The sequence below is a fragment of the Lolium perenne genome, chromosome 2 (assembly GCF_019359855.2).
Source record: "Lolium perenne isolate Kyuss_39 chromosome 2, Kyuss_2.0, whole genome shotgun sequence".
NCBI lineage: Eukaryota > Viridiplantae > Streptophyta > Magnoliopsida > Poales > Poaceae > Lolium > Lolium perenne.
Window position 1 is genome coordinate 285,482,950 of NC_067245.2, and position 17,495 is coordinate 285,500,444.

The 17,495-nt window shown below is 45.6% G+C and overlaps 3 protein-coding genes across 4 annotated transcripts; all 3 read right to left on the reverse strand.

The window, feature by feature from the left end:
• Positions 1–6,447: 6,447 nt before the first annotated feature.
• LOC127336377 (protein NRT1/ PTR FAMILY 8.5) lies at positions 6,448–8,916 on the reverse strand. Of its 2 annotated transcripts, none has more exons than XM_051363183.2 (5): positions 8,760–8,916; positions 8,422–8,506; positions 7,968–8,185; positions 7,296–7,882; positions 6,448–7,207 (listed from the first exon to the last, which is right to left on the reverse strand). In XM_051363183.2, exons 1-5 carry the CDS (start codon positions 8,814–8,816, stop codon positions 6,460–6,462), a joined length of 1,695 nt encoding a protein of 564 aa, XP_051219143.1. In that variant the 5' UTR covers positions 8,817–8,916; the 3' UTR covers positions 6,448–6,459. The 2 variants fall into 2 exon arrangements, with proteins under 2 accessions (XP_051219143.1, XP_051219144.1); XM_051363184.1 differs by having other exon boundaries at positions 7,968–8,120; positions 8,760–8,778.
• A 1,775-nt stretch (positions 8,917–10,691) lies between these two features.
• On the reverse strand, positions 10,692–13,756 carry LOC139835828 (uncharacterized). The gene is made up of 4 exons (XM_071825698.1): positions 13,609–13,756; positions 11,371–12,449; positions 10,810–11,016; positions 10,692–10,727 (listed from the first exon to the last, which is right to left on the reverse strand). The coding sequence occupies exons 1-4, from the start codon at positions 13,754–13,756 to the stop codon at positions 10,692–10,694; spliced, it is 1,470 nt and encodes a 489-aa protein (XP_071681799.1).
• Positions 13,757–15,675: 1,919 nt separating this feature from the next.
• On the reverse strand, positions 15,676–17,435 carry LOC139835829 (uncharacterized). Its single transcript, XM_071825699.1, has 2 exons — positions 17,297–17,435; positions 15,676–16,193 (listed from the first exon to the last, which is right to left on the reverse strand). The coding sequence occupies exons 1-2, from the start codon at positions 17,433–17,435 to the stop codon at positions 15,676–15,678; spliced, it is 657 nt and encodes a 218-aa protein (XP_071681800.1).
• Positions 17,436–17,495: the final 60 nt, after the last annotated feature.

A 17,495-nucleotide genomic window follows, 5' to 3' on the forward strand; every position in this document is an offset into this window, starting at 1 on the left:
ACCTACCTACTACATGGTATTTCTTCGCCATTCCAAAGTAAATTGCTTGAGTGCTACCTTTAAAATAATTCAAAATTTATCACCTCTGATTTGTGTCAATGTTTTATAGCTCATGAGGAAGTATGTGGTGTTTATCTTTCAATCTTGTTGGGCAACTTTCACCAATGGACTAGTGGCTTCATTCGCTTATCCAATAATTTTGCAAAAAGAGCTGGCAATGGGATTCCCAGTCCCAAATTAATTAACCAAAATAGACACTCCTCCATGGTATGTGATTGTTGGACGGCACCCGAAGGATTCGGTTAGCCATGGCTTGAGAAAGCAAAGGCGGGGAGGAGTGTCATCATAATAAAATTAAAATAAAAAGGCACTCCTTCATGGTATGAGACTGTTGGCAGGCACCCGAGGATTCGGTTAGCCATGGTTTGTGAAAGAAAGGTTGGAAGGAGTGCCACCCAAAAATAAAATAAAATGGGAGCCGCTCTTTGAAGGTTTGTCTGGCAAGGGGGTTAGAGTGCCCACTACCATTCGTTGACAACAACAAACACCTCTCAAAACTTTACTTTTATGCTCTCTTTATGTTTTCAAAACCAAAGCTCTAGCACAAATATAGCAATCAATGCTTTCCTCTGCGAAGGGCCTTTCTTTTACTTTATGTTGAGTCAGTTTACCTACTTCCTTCCATCTTAGAAGCAAACACTTGTGTCAACTGTGCATTGATTCTTACATACTTGCTTATTTGCATTCATCATATTACTTTATGTTGACAATTATCCATGAGATATGCATGTTGAAAGTTGAAAGCAACCGCTGAAACTTAAATCTTCCTTTGTGTTGTTTCAATGCTTTTACTTTGAATCTATTGCTTTATGAGTTAACTCTTGTGCAAGACTTTTGATGCTTGTCTTGAAAGTACTCTTCATGAAAAGTTTTGCTATATGTTATCTATTTGTTAGCAACTATAGATTATTGCCTTGAGTCACTTCATTCATTTCATATGCTTTGTAATAGTATGATCAAGGTTATGTAAGTAGCATGTCACTACAGAAATTATTCTTTTTATCGTTTACCTGCTCGGGACGAGCAGGAACTAAGCAGGGATGCTGATACGTCTCCAACGTATCCATAATTTACGATGTTCCATGCTTGTTTTATGACAATACTTACATGTTTTGCTTGCACTTTATAATGTTTTTATGCGTTTTCCGGAACTAACCTATTAACAAGATGCCACGGTGCAGTTCTGTTTCTGCTGTTTTTGGTTCCAGAAAGGCTGTTCGGGCAATATTCTCGGAATTGGACGAAATCAACGCCAAACCTCCTATTTTTCCCGGAAGGCTCCAGAACACCGAAAAAGAGTCGGAGAGGGACCAGAGGGCCACCACACCATAAGGCGGCGCGGCCTGGCCTGGGCCCGCGCCAGCCTATGGTGAGGAGCCCCCAGGCACCCTCCTGCGCCGCCTCTTCGCCTATATAAGTCCTTTCGACCTAAAAACGCAGTACCAATTGACAAAACTCCAGAAAAGTTACTGTGACGCCGCCGCCATCGCGAAACTCCAATTTGGGGGACAGAAGTCTCTGTTCCGGCACCCTGCCGGGATGGGGAAGTGCCCCCGGAAGCCATCTCCATCAACGCCATCGCCTCCATCATGCTCCGTGAGTAGTTCCCCCATGGACTACGGGTTCTAGCTGTAGCTAGTTGGTATTCTCTCCCCCATGTACTTCAATACAATGATCTCATGAGCTGCCTTACATGATTGAGATTCATCTGATGTAATCAGTGTTGTGTTTGTTGGGATCCGATGGATGATACATTATGATTAGTCTATCTATAAAGTTTGTGAAGTTATTGTTGCTGCAATCTTGTTATGTTTAATGCTTGTCACTAGGGCCCGAGTGGCATGATCTTAGATTTGAGCTCTATACTTATTGCTTAGATTGTATCTACAAGTTGTATGCACATGTCACTGTCCGGAACCAAAGGCCCCGAAGTGACAGAAATCGGGACAACCGGAGGGGATGGCGGTGATGTGAGGGACACATGTTTTCACGGAGTGTTAATGCTTTGCTCCGGTGCTCTATTAAAAGGAGTACCTTAATATTGATTCAAAAAAAAAGGAGTACCTTAATATCCAGTAGATTCCCTTGAGGCCCGGCTGCCACCGGCTGGTAGGACAATAGATGTTGTGCAAATTTCTCATTACGAGCACGTACGACTATATATGGAAAACATGCCTACATGATTAATGAATTGATGTTCTTTCTTAATGCCTTATCAATCCTATCAATTGCCCAACTGTAATTTGTTCACCCAACACTTGTCACTTGTTATTGGAGAGTTACCACTAGTGTAGATCGCTGGGAACCCCGGTCCATCTTTCATCATCATATACTTGTTCTCTATGACATCAGAAGTAGTATCAACTATCTTCTGGTGCCATTACCACTGTGTTACTATTACTGCTACTGTGTTACTGTTACTACTGCTCTCATATTACTGCTACTTTCACATCACCCCTGTTGCTAGTGCTTTTCCAGGTGCAGCTGAATTGACAACTCAGTTGTTAAGGCTTATAAGTATTCTTTACCTCCCCTTGTGTCGAATCAATAAATTTGGGTTTTACTTCCCTCGAAGACTGCTGCGATCCCCTATACTTGTGGGTTATCATCTACGCGCGGCTGCAAGCACCCACCCATAATCTGGGGGGGGGGGGGTGGGGGCTACTCCCATCAAGAGCGCTGGTCGCGCACCCGCTAGAAAACAACTTCGACTCTTCATCAAGCACATTTCAACATTCTTAGGCTGATCAAGACACTTGGACGTGATACTCATAATGCTTGAGTCTCTACGCAAATCTTCGACTATCCTAGACACTCGGGGGCTACTGTCATGGATATACCCTTTCGGTTATCCATTATTTCTATACCTGGTACAATGAATTATAGAGGTGGACCAGCACAACGACTCAACAAGCTGGACATGAATGTAGTATCGACTAAGGAAAGCTCAAAGAAGGAAACTTCAATACGTAGACGATTAAGACTCTTATAAACCCTAACCTGGTTGCATATATAAAACCAGGCAGGGTCACCCCTTGGGGGCACACATATTCTCATACCCGCAGATTAGATTAGACTAGATACCACAACTCCGCCTACGGCGGCTCCATGTACACAACTATTTCATATACTGCATTGCTAGTAGGATGTAGCGATCCTCCACAGTGGAGATGTAAACCTGGGTACGTCTATCTCGCTCCCGGAATCTCCAGGCGCCGCCTTTCCCAAAACCTAAGTCCATAACCTTGGACATTTCCGAGTGTACAACCTCGTCACCTACGCTATATTTTTCCCAAGATTTACAGAGGAGGCGGTGGAGGCGAAAGTGGTCTCCTACTCCGGGAGAGTGCAGATCTTGCAACACTGGAGCCTCCGGTGAGGGGGAAATTAATGCCATCATCATCACCTCTTCTTCTCCTTGGCGTAGGGGGAGGCCACTGCATCAACATCTCCAACTGCATCATCATCATCACCATCTCCATGTCCAAGATCCACCTCGTCATCCTCATAGTTTTTGATTTATTGAACCCCGGATATTGTTTAAGTGATATTTGCATGTTTGTGATTGGCAACTTGTCTTTATTTGGTGGAGATATTATATTTTTAGATGGTGTTGTAATCCATATGCCATATATATCATGTTTGTCACTTGTGAGTAGATCCCTATGTTTCTGATGGCATATGATGAATTTTCTATGATTTCCATATAGTATGCAATGAGTATTGGTCAGGTTTTTATCTTTTATGTAGTTCTATGATGGTTTTATGCGAACGTCGACTGCATATTACTTCATATATATGGGCTCATAGAGCTACACTTTGATGAAATGATGAGGGTTGAAAGGGACGAAATGACAGAAACCGTTTTCCAATACTTTGAGTTGCATTAGAGGGAATTATGTCGAGGACCAATGAACCAACTCCTTGGCGGGGCATTTATGTCTTAATGATTGATATACTTACTCATGAAAATGGCTCTAGGACCCAACATAAGGGGTGTATTTGATCATATCTATGGCTGCACTTAATCTAGGCTTCGCCCTAAAGGAATGAAACATGACAAGATATTCACCATGTTGTGTATAAATCTAAATTCTAAGTAAATCCATGCCGCCCTCGGAAACGCTTGTCACATATAAGTTCACACACACACGTACACACACTTGACCTTGTCCTTTTGCTGCATAGAGGATTAGGCTTTCTCTCATTGAGAGCATTTACTTGTTGCCATTTACTTTCAATACTTTATTTTATTGCAAACTACAAACCAAAAACACCAAAACCACTGCACCTTTTTATTGTTTTACTTTTCAAACTTACTAACCAATACCTTTAGCTTCTCGTGATTCGACAACCTTTCTTATTGAAAAGTACTACAATTGATCTCCTGCACTTGAGAGCCATCAACATCATAACTAAGTAATTAGTGTAAGGAAAAGTATATGTAGCTCCCTTACCTAGTGGCAGCCCCACCCCCTCCCCAATTCGAATTATTTTGCAAAGTTCAGTGATGTAGGGTTCCTATTTTTAATGCCAGAGGGTGGTTCTCCAAAGGTCAGGGGTTATGGGATTCTTTCCTTGATTTTTATCCAATATACCTAAAGTAACATTGTGAGATTCAAGTGAGAAAGAGGCGTAAAGTTGGTTTACTATCAGCTCCTAGGATAATCTCAATCTGTCTTCAATACATAGTGATGAATTCTTTTGGTTTACTAATTATGCTTGAACTGTTATACAGAGTTATGCAGCTTGGTTTGCACATGTTCCCGGAATTACGGTTCTGGCTCCATATTCCTCAGAAGATGTTCGAGCCTCTGTTTTGTTAGTTTGAGGTATGGATTGTTTGGCACCCAGTAGTTGTTATTAGTAGACAATACATAACTTAAAGATCATGTGTTTATAATTTCTGAACCTAGGCTGCATAAGTTGTCTTTCAAGTTAGTAATATTGCAATGGAAACCATTAAATTTCACAAATAGAATGAATGGATTAATACATTGGGAAAGTTTTAAAGCAAAACTAGTTGCTACATTTTTTCATAAGCTTATTCTTGCTATAACTCTCTTGACGCCGTATCACGATATATTCTTTCCACAACACATGTGGCCAGGTATAACATTTTACTTATTACACTGAACTTGAAAGGTTTATGGGATGAGATCACCTACCCAATACCATTCTAGCAATACAACACTTATGAGTTTTAGTACTTATATGATCAATTATTACCTACATGATTAAGATGTAAATCTAATCAGTAACAAAACATAAATATTTCAATGCTAGATTATATTGATGTCATTTGTACATCAATTTGTCTATTTAGTTCCTCCTTTTTCCTTCCTTTATTCTTAATAATTACTAACTAGATTCTTTGCTTGTTTTAATCCTTGATTGATCAGGCAAGGGAACCTGTGGCATGGTCCTACCCGTGACCACCAAGGAGGTGGTTGGTGTGAAGAAGGGCAAGCATGTGTGTTTCTAAACAGTTCACATTATCTTACTACACTTTGTGTGTTATTATTGCTCTTGCACTGCTAGATTATGTTTGATGGTGTTTGTAAATAACGAGTATTGCTCTTCAGGAATCTGTATGTTTCTACCAAGATGTCTTATAGAGGAATCTGCCAAAGTGTGGCTAAAGATGTTTACAAGCAATTTGCCAAAGTGCGGCTAAAAAATATATATATATTTCAGCTAAAAATATGTGGGGTATTTTTCAAATTGTGGCTAAGAATATAGGAGCATTTTTCAAAGTGCCTCTGAAAATATATAGGAGCAACTTGAAAGTGCAGCACAAACTACTATTTTTAGGAGCATTTTTTCAAAGTGCGGTATACATGATTAAATTTTGCACTTTTAAAGGGTCCCTATAAATAGTTAGAGACACTTTAGTTATTTTTAGGGGCACTTTAAAGTGTCCCTAATAATCTGCTCTCCCATAGTGTCTAGGCCAATACGAATTTCAGATTTGTTCCTTTTCTGACAAAGCGGGAAATATATTAATATCAAGGGCATGTTTCCTGCCTCATAACTTTCAACGAGCATAGGTTTTGGGGTGTGACTCAAACGGCTCTTGGAAACCTTTGTAGTACTAGTTATTTTAGTTGGTCAAGGTTTGATTTTTTGTGATTTTCCTCTGCAATCTTGAGGAGCGTCAAGATGTCAGAAGTGAAACTGAGATGAATACTCAAAAAGTGTTAGATGTAAATTTTAGAATTTCTAGGCATCTTTGTTGTTTCTATCTGATATACTATGGTTAATCCATCAACAAAGTAGGATCGTTACTACAAAATTACAAAACTGATGACATTCTGATCAGTATAAGCACCAGCTACAGACCCACTCATTTTTACAGCATGCGCAGTTTACAAAGAGAGGGGAGGATGAATCAACCAATTATCTAACCCTTTTGGGCGTGTAGTTCTTGGCAAGTGCAACAAAAACAGCAAAATTCACAACTGTAACGACGACAACGAGGACGAAGTAGTAATCCAGATGCCCATCATCCATTTCCGGTGGAAACCAGCCCGTCCTGCCTCCCGCCGCGGTGACGGACGCGATCAGCGTCACCAGCTGCGAGTTGATCAGATTACCGATCGAGACCGACACGAAGTAGAACGCCGTGGACGCGCCTTTCATCGTCTCCGGCGACTGGTCGTAGAAGAACTCCAGCTGCCCTACCGAGAGCGACGCGTCCGAGATCGCCATCACCACGTACTGCGGCAGCAGCCACGCTATGCCCATACGCTCATGATCCCCGGCCATCCGCAGCCTGCGCGACTCGGCCCACGCGGCCACGCCCACCGCGACGGCCGCCGTGGCGTGCCCCAGCCCCATTAGCCGCAGCGGCGTGAGGCGGCGCGAGGTCCTGTTGTAGAGAGCGACGCAGGCGGCGACGAGCGCCGTCTCGACTGCTGTCAGCGACGGGGCCGGTATCCGGGTGTCCGTCCTGGTGCCCTGCTGCACGAACGTGGTCTGCGCCTGCGTGTTGGCGACGAAGTAGACGGCTGAGGTGAGCCATATCGGGATCAGCTTCAGCAAGGTCTTGAGCTCCTCGACCTGCGTCATCGGGCACAGCCTCCATGGCCGGTCTCCGTCCTCATTCAGATCCTCGTCCGTGATAATGGCAGCCTTGTCCAAGAACCTGACGCACGGAAACCACGTACGGCGTGTTAGTCTGAAATTCTGATTAAAGCCACTAGTAGATTACTCCAATTCGGCACAGAATCTACCTGAACTGGTCGCTGTGCTGCAGTCGTTCGTGTAGAGGACGCACCAACGGATCCTTGGCATCCTCCTCCCCCTCGTACAGTGCGGTGGCATCATCAGGCACTTTCAGTTTTACCTTGCGAGAGAACGCGTAGAGCACTTGGAACACGCCTTTCCACGGGCTGCCAGCGGGAGGCGAGATCCGGTACATGGGCGCCGTCGCGGCGAGGATGACGACGGCGACCGCGACGAACGACGTGCAGATGCCGTAGCCGAGCCCCCAGTTCACCTTGGCCTCGACCCAGACCAGCAGTGTCCCCGCAGTCATCATGCCCATGTTCGCCACCGCGTAGTACCAGCTGAAGTAGGACGCCTTGGCGCCCCGTCCCGGCCCCTTCTTGCCGGCGCCGTCGTCCTCGTCGTCGTACTGCTCCGCCGCGAACGAGATGACTACCGCCTTGGACGCGCCGATCCCCACGCCGCACAGGTATAACCCAGAAAAGAAGACCAGCTTCTGGCTGAGAGTGGCCGGTGCGCAGATCGCGTTCTGCACGCACGGTGGAGGGCTCAGAGACGGCAGGGCCGCTGATGCGGTGACCATGGCCATTCCCTGTTAATTTCGAGTCGTCGTCAGACAAGCAAGCAAAGTGCCAGAGTGCCGGTGGAGAGTGTGCCGTTCAGAGAGGATCACTTACGACGACAGAAACCGAGAGGCCGATCATCACCGTCTTGTATTTTCCCCAGAAGGAGTCGGCGATGGCGGCGCCCAACACGGGCATGTGGTAGCTCACTCCCACCCAATAATTCACGCACGCCACGTTGGAAGCGCTGTGGCCATGGAAAACCTCCTGAAGATACACGATCAAGCTCAGGTAGATCCCGTAGAATGCAGTGACCTCCAGGAACTGCAGGGCTGGCACAGCAAGACGATCGAGTTGGCTGGTGTGATGACTGTTTGCTAGTAATTCAGTTTCTATATGGCTGGTGTAAGGATTCATAAACAGGTAAAACAAAATCGAATTACTCTACTGTAGCAAAGTCGTGGTGTCCTACTCGCTAAATTTGGAACTGCTGCAAGAAGCTGATGCATTTTTATTTTATTTTCTTTCTGCGATCGAGGAACAGATGCCATTCAAGAGACTCACTCACCCAGGATGAGTTTCAGCGCCTTGTTAGAGCTGTGACCGGCCTTGCGCGCCTCTTGAGCTTCAAGGACCCGATTTGAACCAGATGCCTACCACATGAAACAAAAGCTTAAGAAACTACTCCAGGAAGGACGAAATCGATCCCCTTTTCTTGAGCAGGCTCCAGGTTGCAAGGAAGCACGCCGCTCGCTCGGTACTCGTGAAGTGAAGCCGCCCCGGAATCGGGCGTTGCTCTGGCCGTCCGGGAGACGACGGAGAAGCCTCCTCGATCGGATCGGCACAGGCCGGCGCGCAAGCGTGCGCGTTGACAGTTAGTAGGAGTACAGCTTTGCTTGTACGTACCTCATCGTCCGCTAAGATCGGCGTCCGTAAGGCCCCACGGTGGTCGTCGGCGTTCATGCTGGAACGGAGCCGCCGCGCCTTCTCTCTTCCTGAAAGAACGGAGCCGGGGCGGGTTTGGGGAAATTGGTCAAATAACTGATTGGGTCACCGTGACAGCTGGTTTTCAACATCGGATATTTCCTTGGAAGGCTATTAGCTGATATTTCCATGGTGTGTGTGGAGTATGCATGACCACTACTAAACCCCACAAACGATCGCTCGAGTTTTGCTTGGCACAGGATCGATATAATCCTTTGATTATTAATAGGATAGAAAAAATATAGGATTGGAATCTCAAGTCAATTTGAATTCTAACGGAAGATGAAATATGTTTGATTATAGCAAAAAAAAAATTCATAAGGTATGATTTAACATTTTTTTCCCTAAGATTTACACTACAAGATTTCTATAGGATGTGTTCTATGAATCAAACAATTTGTATAGAAAAATTTCCTATGAGATCCAAATCCTACACAATTCCTTTATAAAACGCTAAATGGTTTAGCTCCGCTATAGCTTCCTTAGCGCTTAAAAATTATTGCCAAGCATAGCGAGCTATTTTAAACTTTGCTCCCAATATGTTTCCGTGAAGTCAACTTTATACTTTATCACCGATAACTAATATAGACCGGAGAAAATTGTTTGAAAAATGATAATGGCGAATAATAACATATACATGATCCATGTGGGATTAAATTTCTGAGCCGACCTAGTGTCACTAGTACGGAACCTGCACTTAGAGTCGGTTATCCAACATAGTTCTCAGCCGGTTTCCGATTCCGGTTCAAGCCCTCGGTCTCTAAGATCAAGCTACCTTGAGCCGGTTTTTCATTCTGGCTGTAAGAACTACACCCTCAGACCGACAAGAATAGTAACCGTCTCTAATATTTTCTACCCTAGGATGGCTCTTATTCCCGCCCGTCGGCAATAAGTAGGCACCCTCAGACGTCTTCCATTCTAGACTGTCTCCAATACTTTGACATCCTGAGATGGCTATTATTTTTGGTCATCTCCAGTAGTATATTATTTGAGACTGTTTAAAAAAAACGACGTCTCCAATACTTATAAAATATTTTAAACAATATACAATAGGGTAATTCAAACTCAATCGTAATTGGTATGGTTCAGTACCCTTAAATTTATACACACATTAGCTCAAATACTCATATACATGTAGATTAGCAGCAGCCATATTATATTAACAACTTAATTATCCATAGTTGGGTATAATCCATACCACTTTATAGCACAGCACTCCATCTCAATCGATCGGGATGCCCAAAGTTTTTTTCTTTTTTTGAAGGAGGCAAGACCGAGGTTAGGTGACTGCTGGCATACACCTTGGTCTCAAATCATCATTTATGTTTAGCAACAGTTATTAGTTGATTCAATAAAAGGTCATGAAAATTCGGACTCAATGGAATGAGACGGACATAGTACAAAGTCAAAATTTGACTAAAAATTATAGTCAATATATTTTTAGATGAAGGGAGTACTTTGTACTCAACATAAATGCTAGAGAAAAATCACTTCTATTCTTCCTCATCTGCGTAAGGTTCAATCAATGGAACCATGTGCTCGAACTCAGGGTCTATCAAGACTCGGGCTCCTTTGATTCATAGGATAAAAAATTATAGAAATAGAAATAATATAGGATTGGAATATCATATCTAGTTAAATTCTATAGGAAGATAAATTGTGTTTGATTGTGTCAAAATAATTTTTTCATAAGGTATGATCTAATGTTTTAATTCTATAGAATTTACACTACTCCTATAGGATATGTCCCTATGAATTAAATAAGAAATATTTCTACTACACAATTCCTATATCAATGCTATGAATGAAAGAAGTCAGCACGTACCTCAGAACCTTCTATGACTGTATAGGTCTTTATCGAAAAAGATTGTATAGGTAATCGATGGAGTCCTGTATAGCAGGTTGAAGCAATTAGATCAAAACACAAGGGCTAAAATTGGGGAGGGGTGTAGAGATGGAAGTTTCCTGTTACCTTGGAGATCTTGATTACTGGAATCGTTCCTTGGAGCTTGCGGCACTGCCTTGTGAAAATCCCGTTGTTGCCATAACTAATATCTAGCTCCACAAGTGAGCTCGGCAGTCCATCCTTGGGCAGCGACCGGATACCTGGACAGTAGTAGATTTCCAATATCTTGAGCTTGGAAAGCCCACTTAGCCCTGCAGGGAGGGACTGCAGCTTCTGACAATCAAGAATATGTAGCTCCTGGAGGCAGTGAGAGTCTGAAGGGCCTCCTCTTGGTCCTTTGTTAGGGACTCAGTTTTCAAACAACGAAGGACTAAATTGGTGAGGGAGGCAGAGAGTAGGTGACAGATCGGCGCGGCAAGGACACCTTGGACTTCATCCGTTTCGAGCTCCTGCAGCGTGGAGAAACGGTGGAGATCATCTTGCGCGAGCTTCGAAGGCTCAAAGAACTCCGGGCATTCGGTTTCCTGTCTGTGGATGCTGATGTGTAACTTCTTCTTGATCCACGCTGCTTGCAGAAGCTAATAAAGTACTTGAAGACCGCGCTCCCGCCACACCCAACTCGGTTACCTTCTCACATTCCCGTAGTCTCAGCTTTGATAGGTTCGGGCAATAAGAGAGAAGCTCTGTCAGTTCTTTCCCATCAGCCCCACAGTTTTCAATGACGACGTGTTCAAGGGGGAACTGGTATCGGACATTGCTCTCACTTTCGGCAGGGCACAATACATGACCCGAATCAGTTATGGAAAGAATCTTAAGAGATGTTAGCAGCTGGAGGTGATCTAGCTGCATAGGAGGGCATCTAAGGATACTCAGGTATTGTAAATGAGTTAGATTACTGAAAGACAACGCATTCCATAATGCACTATCTGAAGCACCATTTCCACCAATGTCCAGGCTAGTTAGTTCATTTACAAAATAATTTGAGTGAAAGCTCAAACTATAAGGATCTGAGACGATTTTCTGAACTGAAGCACGGCACAGAGTGCGACTCCAAGGAATAGGAGGCAATGACAACAGTTTCGGACAACGAGTGATTGAGATAATCTTCAATTTGGGAAAGCAGGCCATGGTCTCCTCTTCTTCAGATTGATAGCAACTAGCAGAGTTTCCGAATGGCAACTTCGTTAGTTCAGAGCAGTTACGAACAGTGAGTTCTTCCAGATGAGATAGATAATCACGAGAGCCATTTCCATGCCATATTTTAAATCCAGGTATGCTATCCAATTCGAGGGTCTTCAGATTCTTAAAGCCTTGGCCTAGGACACACCCTGGACACTCTGCACTATGGTCCTTAACCATGCACTGCTTCCCTGGAAGTGGAAGTAAGTTCCAAGCTACACTTTCCAAACTAAGTGATTCCAAATTTTCAACGGAGAGTTCCGTGCCTAGCCATGTCGGGAGGGTGGCACCTCCATGCCATCTAATGCCTAGTTCCCGAAGATTACTATGCGGCTTAAGACTTTCTAGGACAGCCTCGTCCAGTATAGGGTTCTTATCAGATCTGTCAATATTCCAATCCAATTGTAAACTATGTAAGTGGTTTATGTGCTCTAATTTCGCTTCAGCTGCTTCCTTGCTTGATTGTACCCTTTCAAGATTACGAATTTCCAATGATCCCCTGAGCTCTAGCAGCTTCCCTAATTGCTCTAAGAGGCTTGCTCCAGTACAACCCCCTCCCCCAAACTTAGTTTGGGCTTTTAGGTAATTAGTGAAATTAATTAATTAATTAACCGTCGGCCCTCCAAAGCCCAAATCCAAAGCCGGTATACTCATATGTGGATATACCGTATAGATGGAGCATACACGATCTCCATCAAAAGCTCCACGAGACCATGATATGAACGTCCTCAACTAGCTCAGCTCTCGTTGCCGATCACGTCCGACGGCGCCGCTAGCGATCATGTCCACCGCCGCTAGCGATCACGACCGCCACCGCCGGACAAGCCGTCGGACATGTCCGACACTGTGCTCCTTCTTCTTTGACGCGTCGGACTGGCGGGCTAGAACGTGCCCGGACTATCCGTCGCTCGAGCGCACAAAGCGATGATCACTCATCAGGGCATAATTAGGCGAGGCCTTCTCTAAACAAAGTGAGATGAGGTGCTACCAAAAACGCCAAAGTAATCACGGCACCTGATTCCTCTTGATTAAATGTCTAGAGAAACAGAGAAAAGGGGCTAGGGAGGTGATAAGCTAGCTAGGGAAGAATCACGGATTCGGCACGCTGTCATACACGATCTCCATAAAAAGCTCCACGAGTCCACGATATGAACGTCCTTAACTAGCTGAGCTCTTGTTGCCGATCAGGTCCGACGCCGCTAGCTATCACGACCACCGCCGCTGGACAAGCCGCCGGACAAGCCGCCGGACATCCGACACTGCGCTCCTTCTTCTCTAACGCGTCGAACTGACCGGCTAGAACGTGGCCAGACTGTCCGTCCGAGATACCAGAGAATCCCTGTCGAGGCTCGTGCTGGCTAGCACCGCTTGCAGTGCCCCGTGGACGGCATGCCACTGCCTTGCCGTGCCTCCCGCCTGCCGGTCTCGACCGCCACCGCCCGACAAAGTCTCCGCCGATGAGTTCAACGGCGTACGTACACCGTACCCAACCGTACCTACATGTATGCTACATATTTGTACAAATAAATTGGGTCATACGGGTTTTGTACAGGGCTACGTATACCCATTTAGTTTACTAAAAGACCATCGTGACCCTAATTATGAAGGGGTATCGAGCGATCTGAACCGTCTTTGTGTTTGAACCCAAACTGAGTTTGGGGGAGGGGGTTGTATTGGAGCAAATGCCTTGCTCTAATTCGAATCCATATGTTTCTCTTTTGACCTCAAACCTCTTTAACTCCTGTAATGTTTTTATTTTTCCCACCTCAGAAATGCTAGAGTGAAACAGATAATTGCGGACACGAAAGTGACGCAGTTTCACAAGGTTGCTCATATCTCTGAGTAAACTAGGGGGGTCATGGAGGTATTCTGAATGTAACACGCGCAAGTGGTAAAATCTTGAGATATTGCTAGGAAAATTGATATCATTAATAAGGTCTCAAGTCTAGACCACCTTCGGCGAGACGTCTTATGCGGAAACTCTTGGCGAGACGACATCGACGGAAACTCTCGGCGTTAGAACATCGGTGGCGGTAAAGGCTATGACAGCTGGTTCCCTCCGATAGTTCTCGAAAATCTTGCTCATCTCGTTCTCGCTGTCGTCAAGTATTGTCGATGGCTTCCGTAGCGCCGTAGCGGGGACATCCCAAACTATCACCGCTTTGTTCCATATATAGGTGAGCACAACGAGACATCGAGAATGATAGATTAACCAACATGGGATCACGACCATCAATGAAGAAGCGAAGAACGCAGGCCGAGGTGCCCCTCCAAGCCGGCGACGAGATGGCGCTGCTGCGCAACCGGATCGAGTTTGTGCATGCGTTTATCCGCTCCGGACCGACACCAACACGGGCGGGCTGAGCCGCTCCTGCGTGGCCATATTATGCTGCATGCATGATTGTTATATTTGACTGCAACCGGGAGGAAAAACTGCATCTGGACGCATCAGCTAGCACGCAGGCAACCGATCGCATCTCAGGAAGGACCTAAGGATGGACGGGGACATGTCGCATGATGCAACTGCAGGCAACGGATCTCATCGCAGAAGGGTAGAACCAGGCTTCAAGGCATAATAGGATGAAGCTACCTCCGATCATGACAAAGACGACCGGGAGCTAGATGATTTATAGAAGAGGCTCGATCACCACGGCCATGTGCACGACGCACTGGAGCGCACATCCAAGATCCTCGTGGGGCTATAATCCATAGGGTTCGATCAGCCGGACTCACCAATGCTGTAGGCGTCCAGATGATTGGCGTCAATGCAGCTGCCGCACAAGACTACCAACGTGAGTGTCGTCAGCGATGAAGTTGGATGACGGCGGCGAGTTCTGGACTTCTGGTAGCCCCACCGTCACAGATGGACGAAAGCCTTCCCTTTTAGGCTGCTCAGGTGCAGTACCGCCTCAAGCAATTGTGCAGCGGGTCGTAACCGCCGATGACAAGTAGCACCGACGGAAAGCCCGGGATTCTATACCACCGGCTGCCTCATAGGAGGCTAAGCACGCGGCCTCGTGAGAACCGTCGCCTCATCAGGTATGTACCGGATCTACGATGCATTCATCAGGATATATAAAATTATAGTCAATATTTACCATCCCAAGATTTTACTCTAAGAAAATATGCAATCCCAAGATTCATCAGGAAAAGCCAAACCCCAAGATTTGCCAATCTAGCTGCTTATGTAATGCATCTGGTTGGATTTTGCAGCTCATGTAGGATGGCATACCAATGTGCAAATTTAACTCTTTTATATACACCAGATCGATTACATGGCACGTGCAAATTACAAATTTGATGAACTTATTAGAAGAGCACGTTCAGTTATGGTTCCATTATTTAAGCGCACCATCTATTGACAAATCGCTTGAAGAAACCATGCAGAGTTTGTCCTCCAATATTTTGATTGATTTCAGCAGGTACAAAATAGGTAAAAACATAAGGTGTCTTCTCCTCATAACATAGAGGCTATGCACCTTTAAATGGGGTGATTGGGGAAATTTTGCTACCCATAGAGCCGATTGAGGATGACCGCCACCTGGCTCAGGCACCCTTAGTTGGCAAACACAACCTATGCAGAAGAAGTCCGGAATGATGTTTACTCTAATTTGAGAAATTCACTTTGTTTGTTAACCAGAAAATGATTTTGAATACTGAGATTTTCTAGGATCTAAAATATTCAATAAAATTACTTGTCTTTTGTGGCAACACTATTTTTCATGGTCCCGGTGCAACGCACGGGCATTTTTCCTAGTTAACTCTTAAGTAGCGAAGATGAAGAAGTTCTGTAAAGTTTTGCAGTACATCCTCCATACTATAGGATGTTTCACGCAGGAGAACAACACGAAGGGATTTTGCTTTCCTAAACACAAAATGGAAAGTCTTGATAAAACTTTCATGGAGTCCAAATATCATTAATGTACGTAAGTTTTCATCTTTCAGTTTTTTATCTAGTGCACTCAAGTTCACCTTAAAATAGTCAAAGGCCTTTCTATCCTCCAGAACTCGGTTACCTACGGTGATCGATAAGTGACGTACGGACACAGGAATTTGTATGGACTTTACATTAGATTCGTTTATACTAAGGCATTCGTATGATGAAACATTTACTGCCAACTCATGTAGCAGATCATGAATAACATAAATAGTATTGTCATATTTATTAGTACATTGTTTAAAAAATCCATGATTAACCAAGTTATCTAAATTGCTTTGCCCTATATCCTCTAGCCGTTCATTTTGATCATTTGTCCCTAGCAACTCCAGTCCTTTTTTTTATAAAGGGAATATATTAATATCAAAAAGATACCAATTACACCCAGCCTCTGCAACAACGCACCACCCTAATGGCACTACGGATGCACACACCCAAAAAAAAGAAAAAGAAAACTAAGAAACAAAAGTCCCGCTACAGTATCTCGGGCCTAACAACAACAATACATCCACCGCCAAGACAACACCTGAAATACAGACTCTCCAAAAACGACGCCTCCAAGAAGGGAACAGTGCTCTAACACCGTCGCCGCCTGATCAACGATCTTAGGTTTTCACCCTGAAGATAGTCCCCGCTCTCAAAACAATGCCTCCAACAAGGTCATTGCCAGGCACAACCAGTTAAGGCCAGACCTTGGGTTTTCACCCTGAAAGGTAGGACTCTGAATTTCACCTGTGTTGTCACCCCCACTTTCATACCGCTGTTGTGAAGCCCGGAACACCAAGCAAGTCCCTCAACAGCGCGGAGACTTGAACCTCCCTTAGCTAGTCCTCCCCTCCGGCCTTCATGAACTTCTCTTCTTCCGACTTTCATCATGGATCCATAGTCACTTGATGTCAACACAGAAAAAGAGCTTCGCGCCGCTCCCTCCAGAACCAATCGGTCGGAATAAAAGCATGGATGCGCACGACCGAATACCACCGATCCAGCAAACTCCAGGCAAAAAGCACTGTTACATACGCCGGCGGAGCCTTCCGGAACTCAACACTCCGGCTAGATCACGAGTCCAGGCCTCCGGTAGGTCTTCCTCTTCACGCAAGAGAGACCCTAGAACCACCGCCTTTATTCAGGTCGGACCCCCACGTCGGCGACCATCCCGAGCTGGCCACTCCAACCCTCCACCGACGATTTCGTCGCCGGCTTCCATGCATCTCCATCTCGCCGCCGGAACGCGGTGATAGATCGATAGATCCACCACCACCAACCGCAAGCCGACCCTCTCCGGCGAAGAAAAGGGCCACCTCCACCGTCGTTCCCAAGGATGCTGCCCCGGGCGACCCCGTGTCGCGGGTGAAGCCCGCGATCGCCTCCACTCACCGGCGAGAGACGGGGGGAAATTGGCGCAGGCCATGGGCCTGGCCGCCGCCCACCACCAGCCCCTGCCGGAGTGCTGCGGAGAGCCGATGGGAGGAGGGAGCGCAGGCAGGCCGCCGCCGCCCATCCCAACCGCGCCGGCCGATCCACCAGGGGAGAGCCGGCGGGAAAAGGGGGCGCAGCGCAGGCCGCCGCCGCCCATCCCATCCGCGCGTCCGCCATGCTCGAGGAGGGGAGATCCGGCCGCCGTCCGCCATGCTCG

Excerpts from the sequence above, each read along its gene's own strand:
- LOC127336377 (XM_051363183.2), bottom strand. The coding sequence starts at position 8,816 with ATGAACGCCGACGACCACCGTGGGGCCTTACGGACGCCGATCTTAGCG. Across the intron at positions 8,507-8,759 it reads CGATCTTAGCGGACGATGAG|GCATCTGGTTCAAATCGGGT; the intron begins GTACGTACAAGC and ends TTCATGTGGTAG. Across the intron at positions 8,186-8,421 it reads GGCGCTGAAACTCATCCTGG|CCCTGCAGTTCCTGGAGGTC; the intron begins GTGAGTGAGTCT and ends TTGCTGTGCCAG.
- LOC139835828 (XM_071825698.1), bottom strand. The coding sequence starts at position 13,756 with ATGAGCAACCTTGTGAAACTGCGTCACTTTCGTGTCCGCAATTATCTG. Across the intron at positions 12,450-13,608 it reads TGGATTCGAATTAGAGCAAG|AGCAATTAGGGAAGCTGCTA; the intron begins GCATTTGCTCCA and ends CAAGCCTCTTAG. Across the intron at positions 10,728-10,809 it reads CAGTAATCAAGATCTCCAAG|GACTCCATCGATTACCTATA; the intron begins GTAACAGGAAAC and ends CCTGCTATACAG.
- LOC139835829 (XM_071825699.1), bottom strand. The coding sequence starts at position 17,435 with ATGGGCGGCGGCGGCCTGCGCTGCGCCCCCTTTTCCCGCCGGCTCTCC. Across the intron at positions 16,194-17,296 it reads TCCGCAGCACTCCGGCAGGG|GACTGGAGTTGCTAGGGACA; the intron begins GCTGGTGGTGGG and ends TATAAAAAAAAG.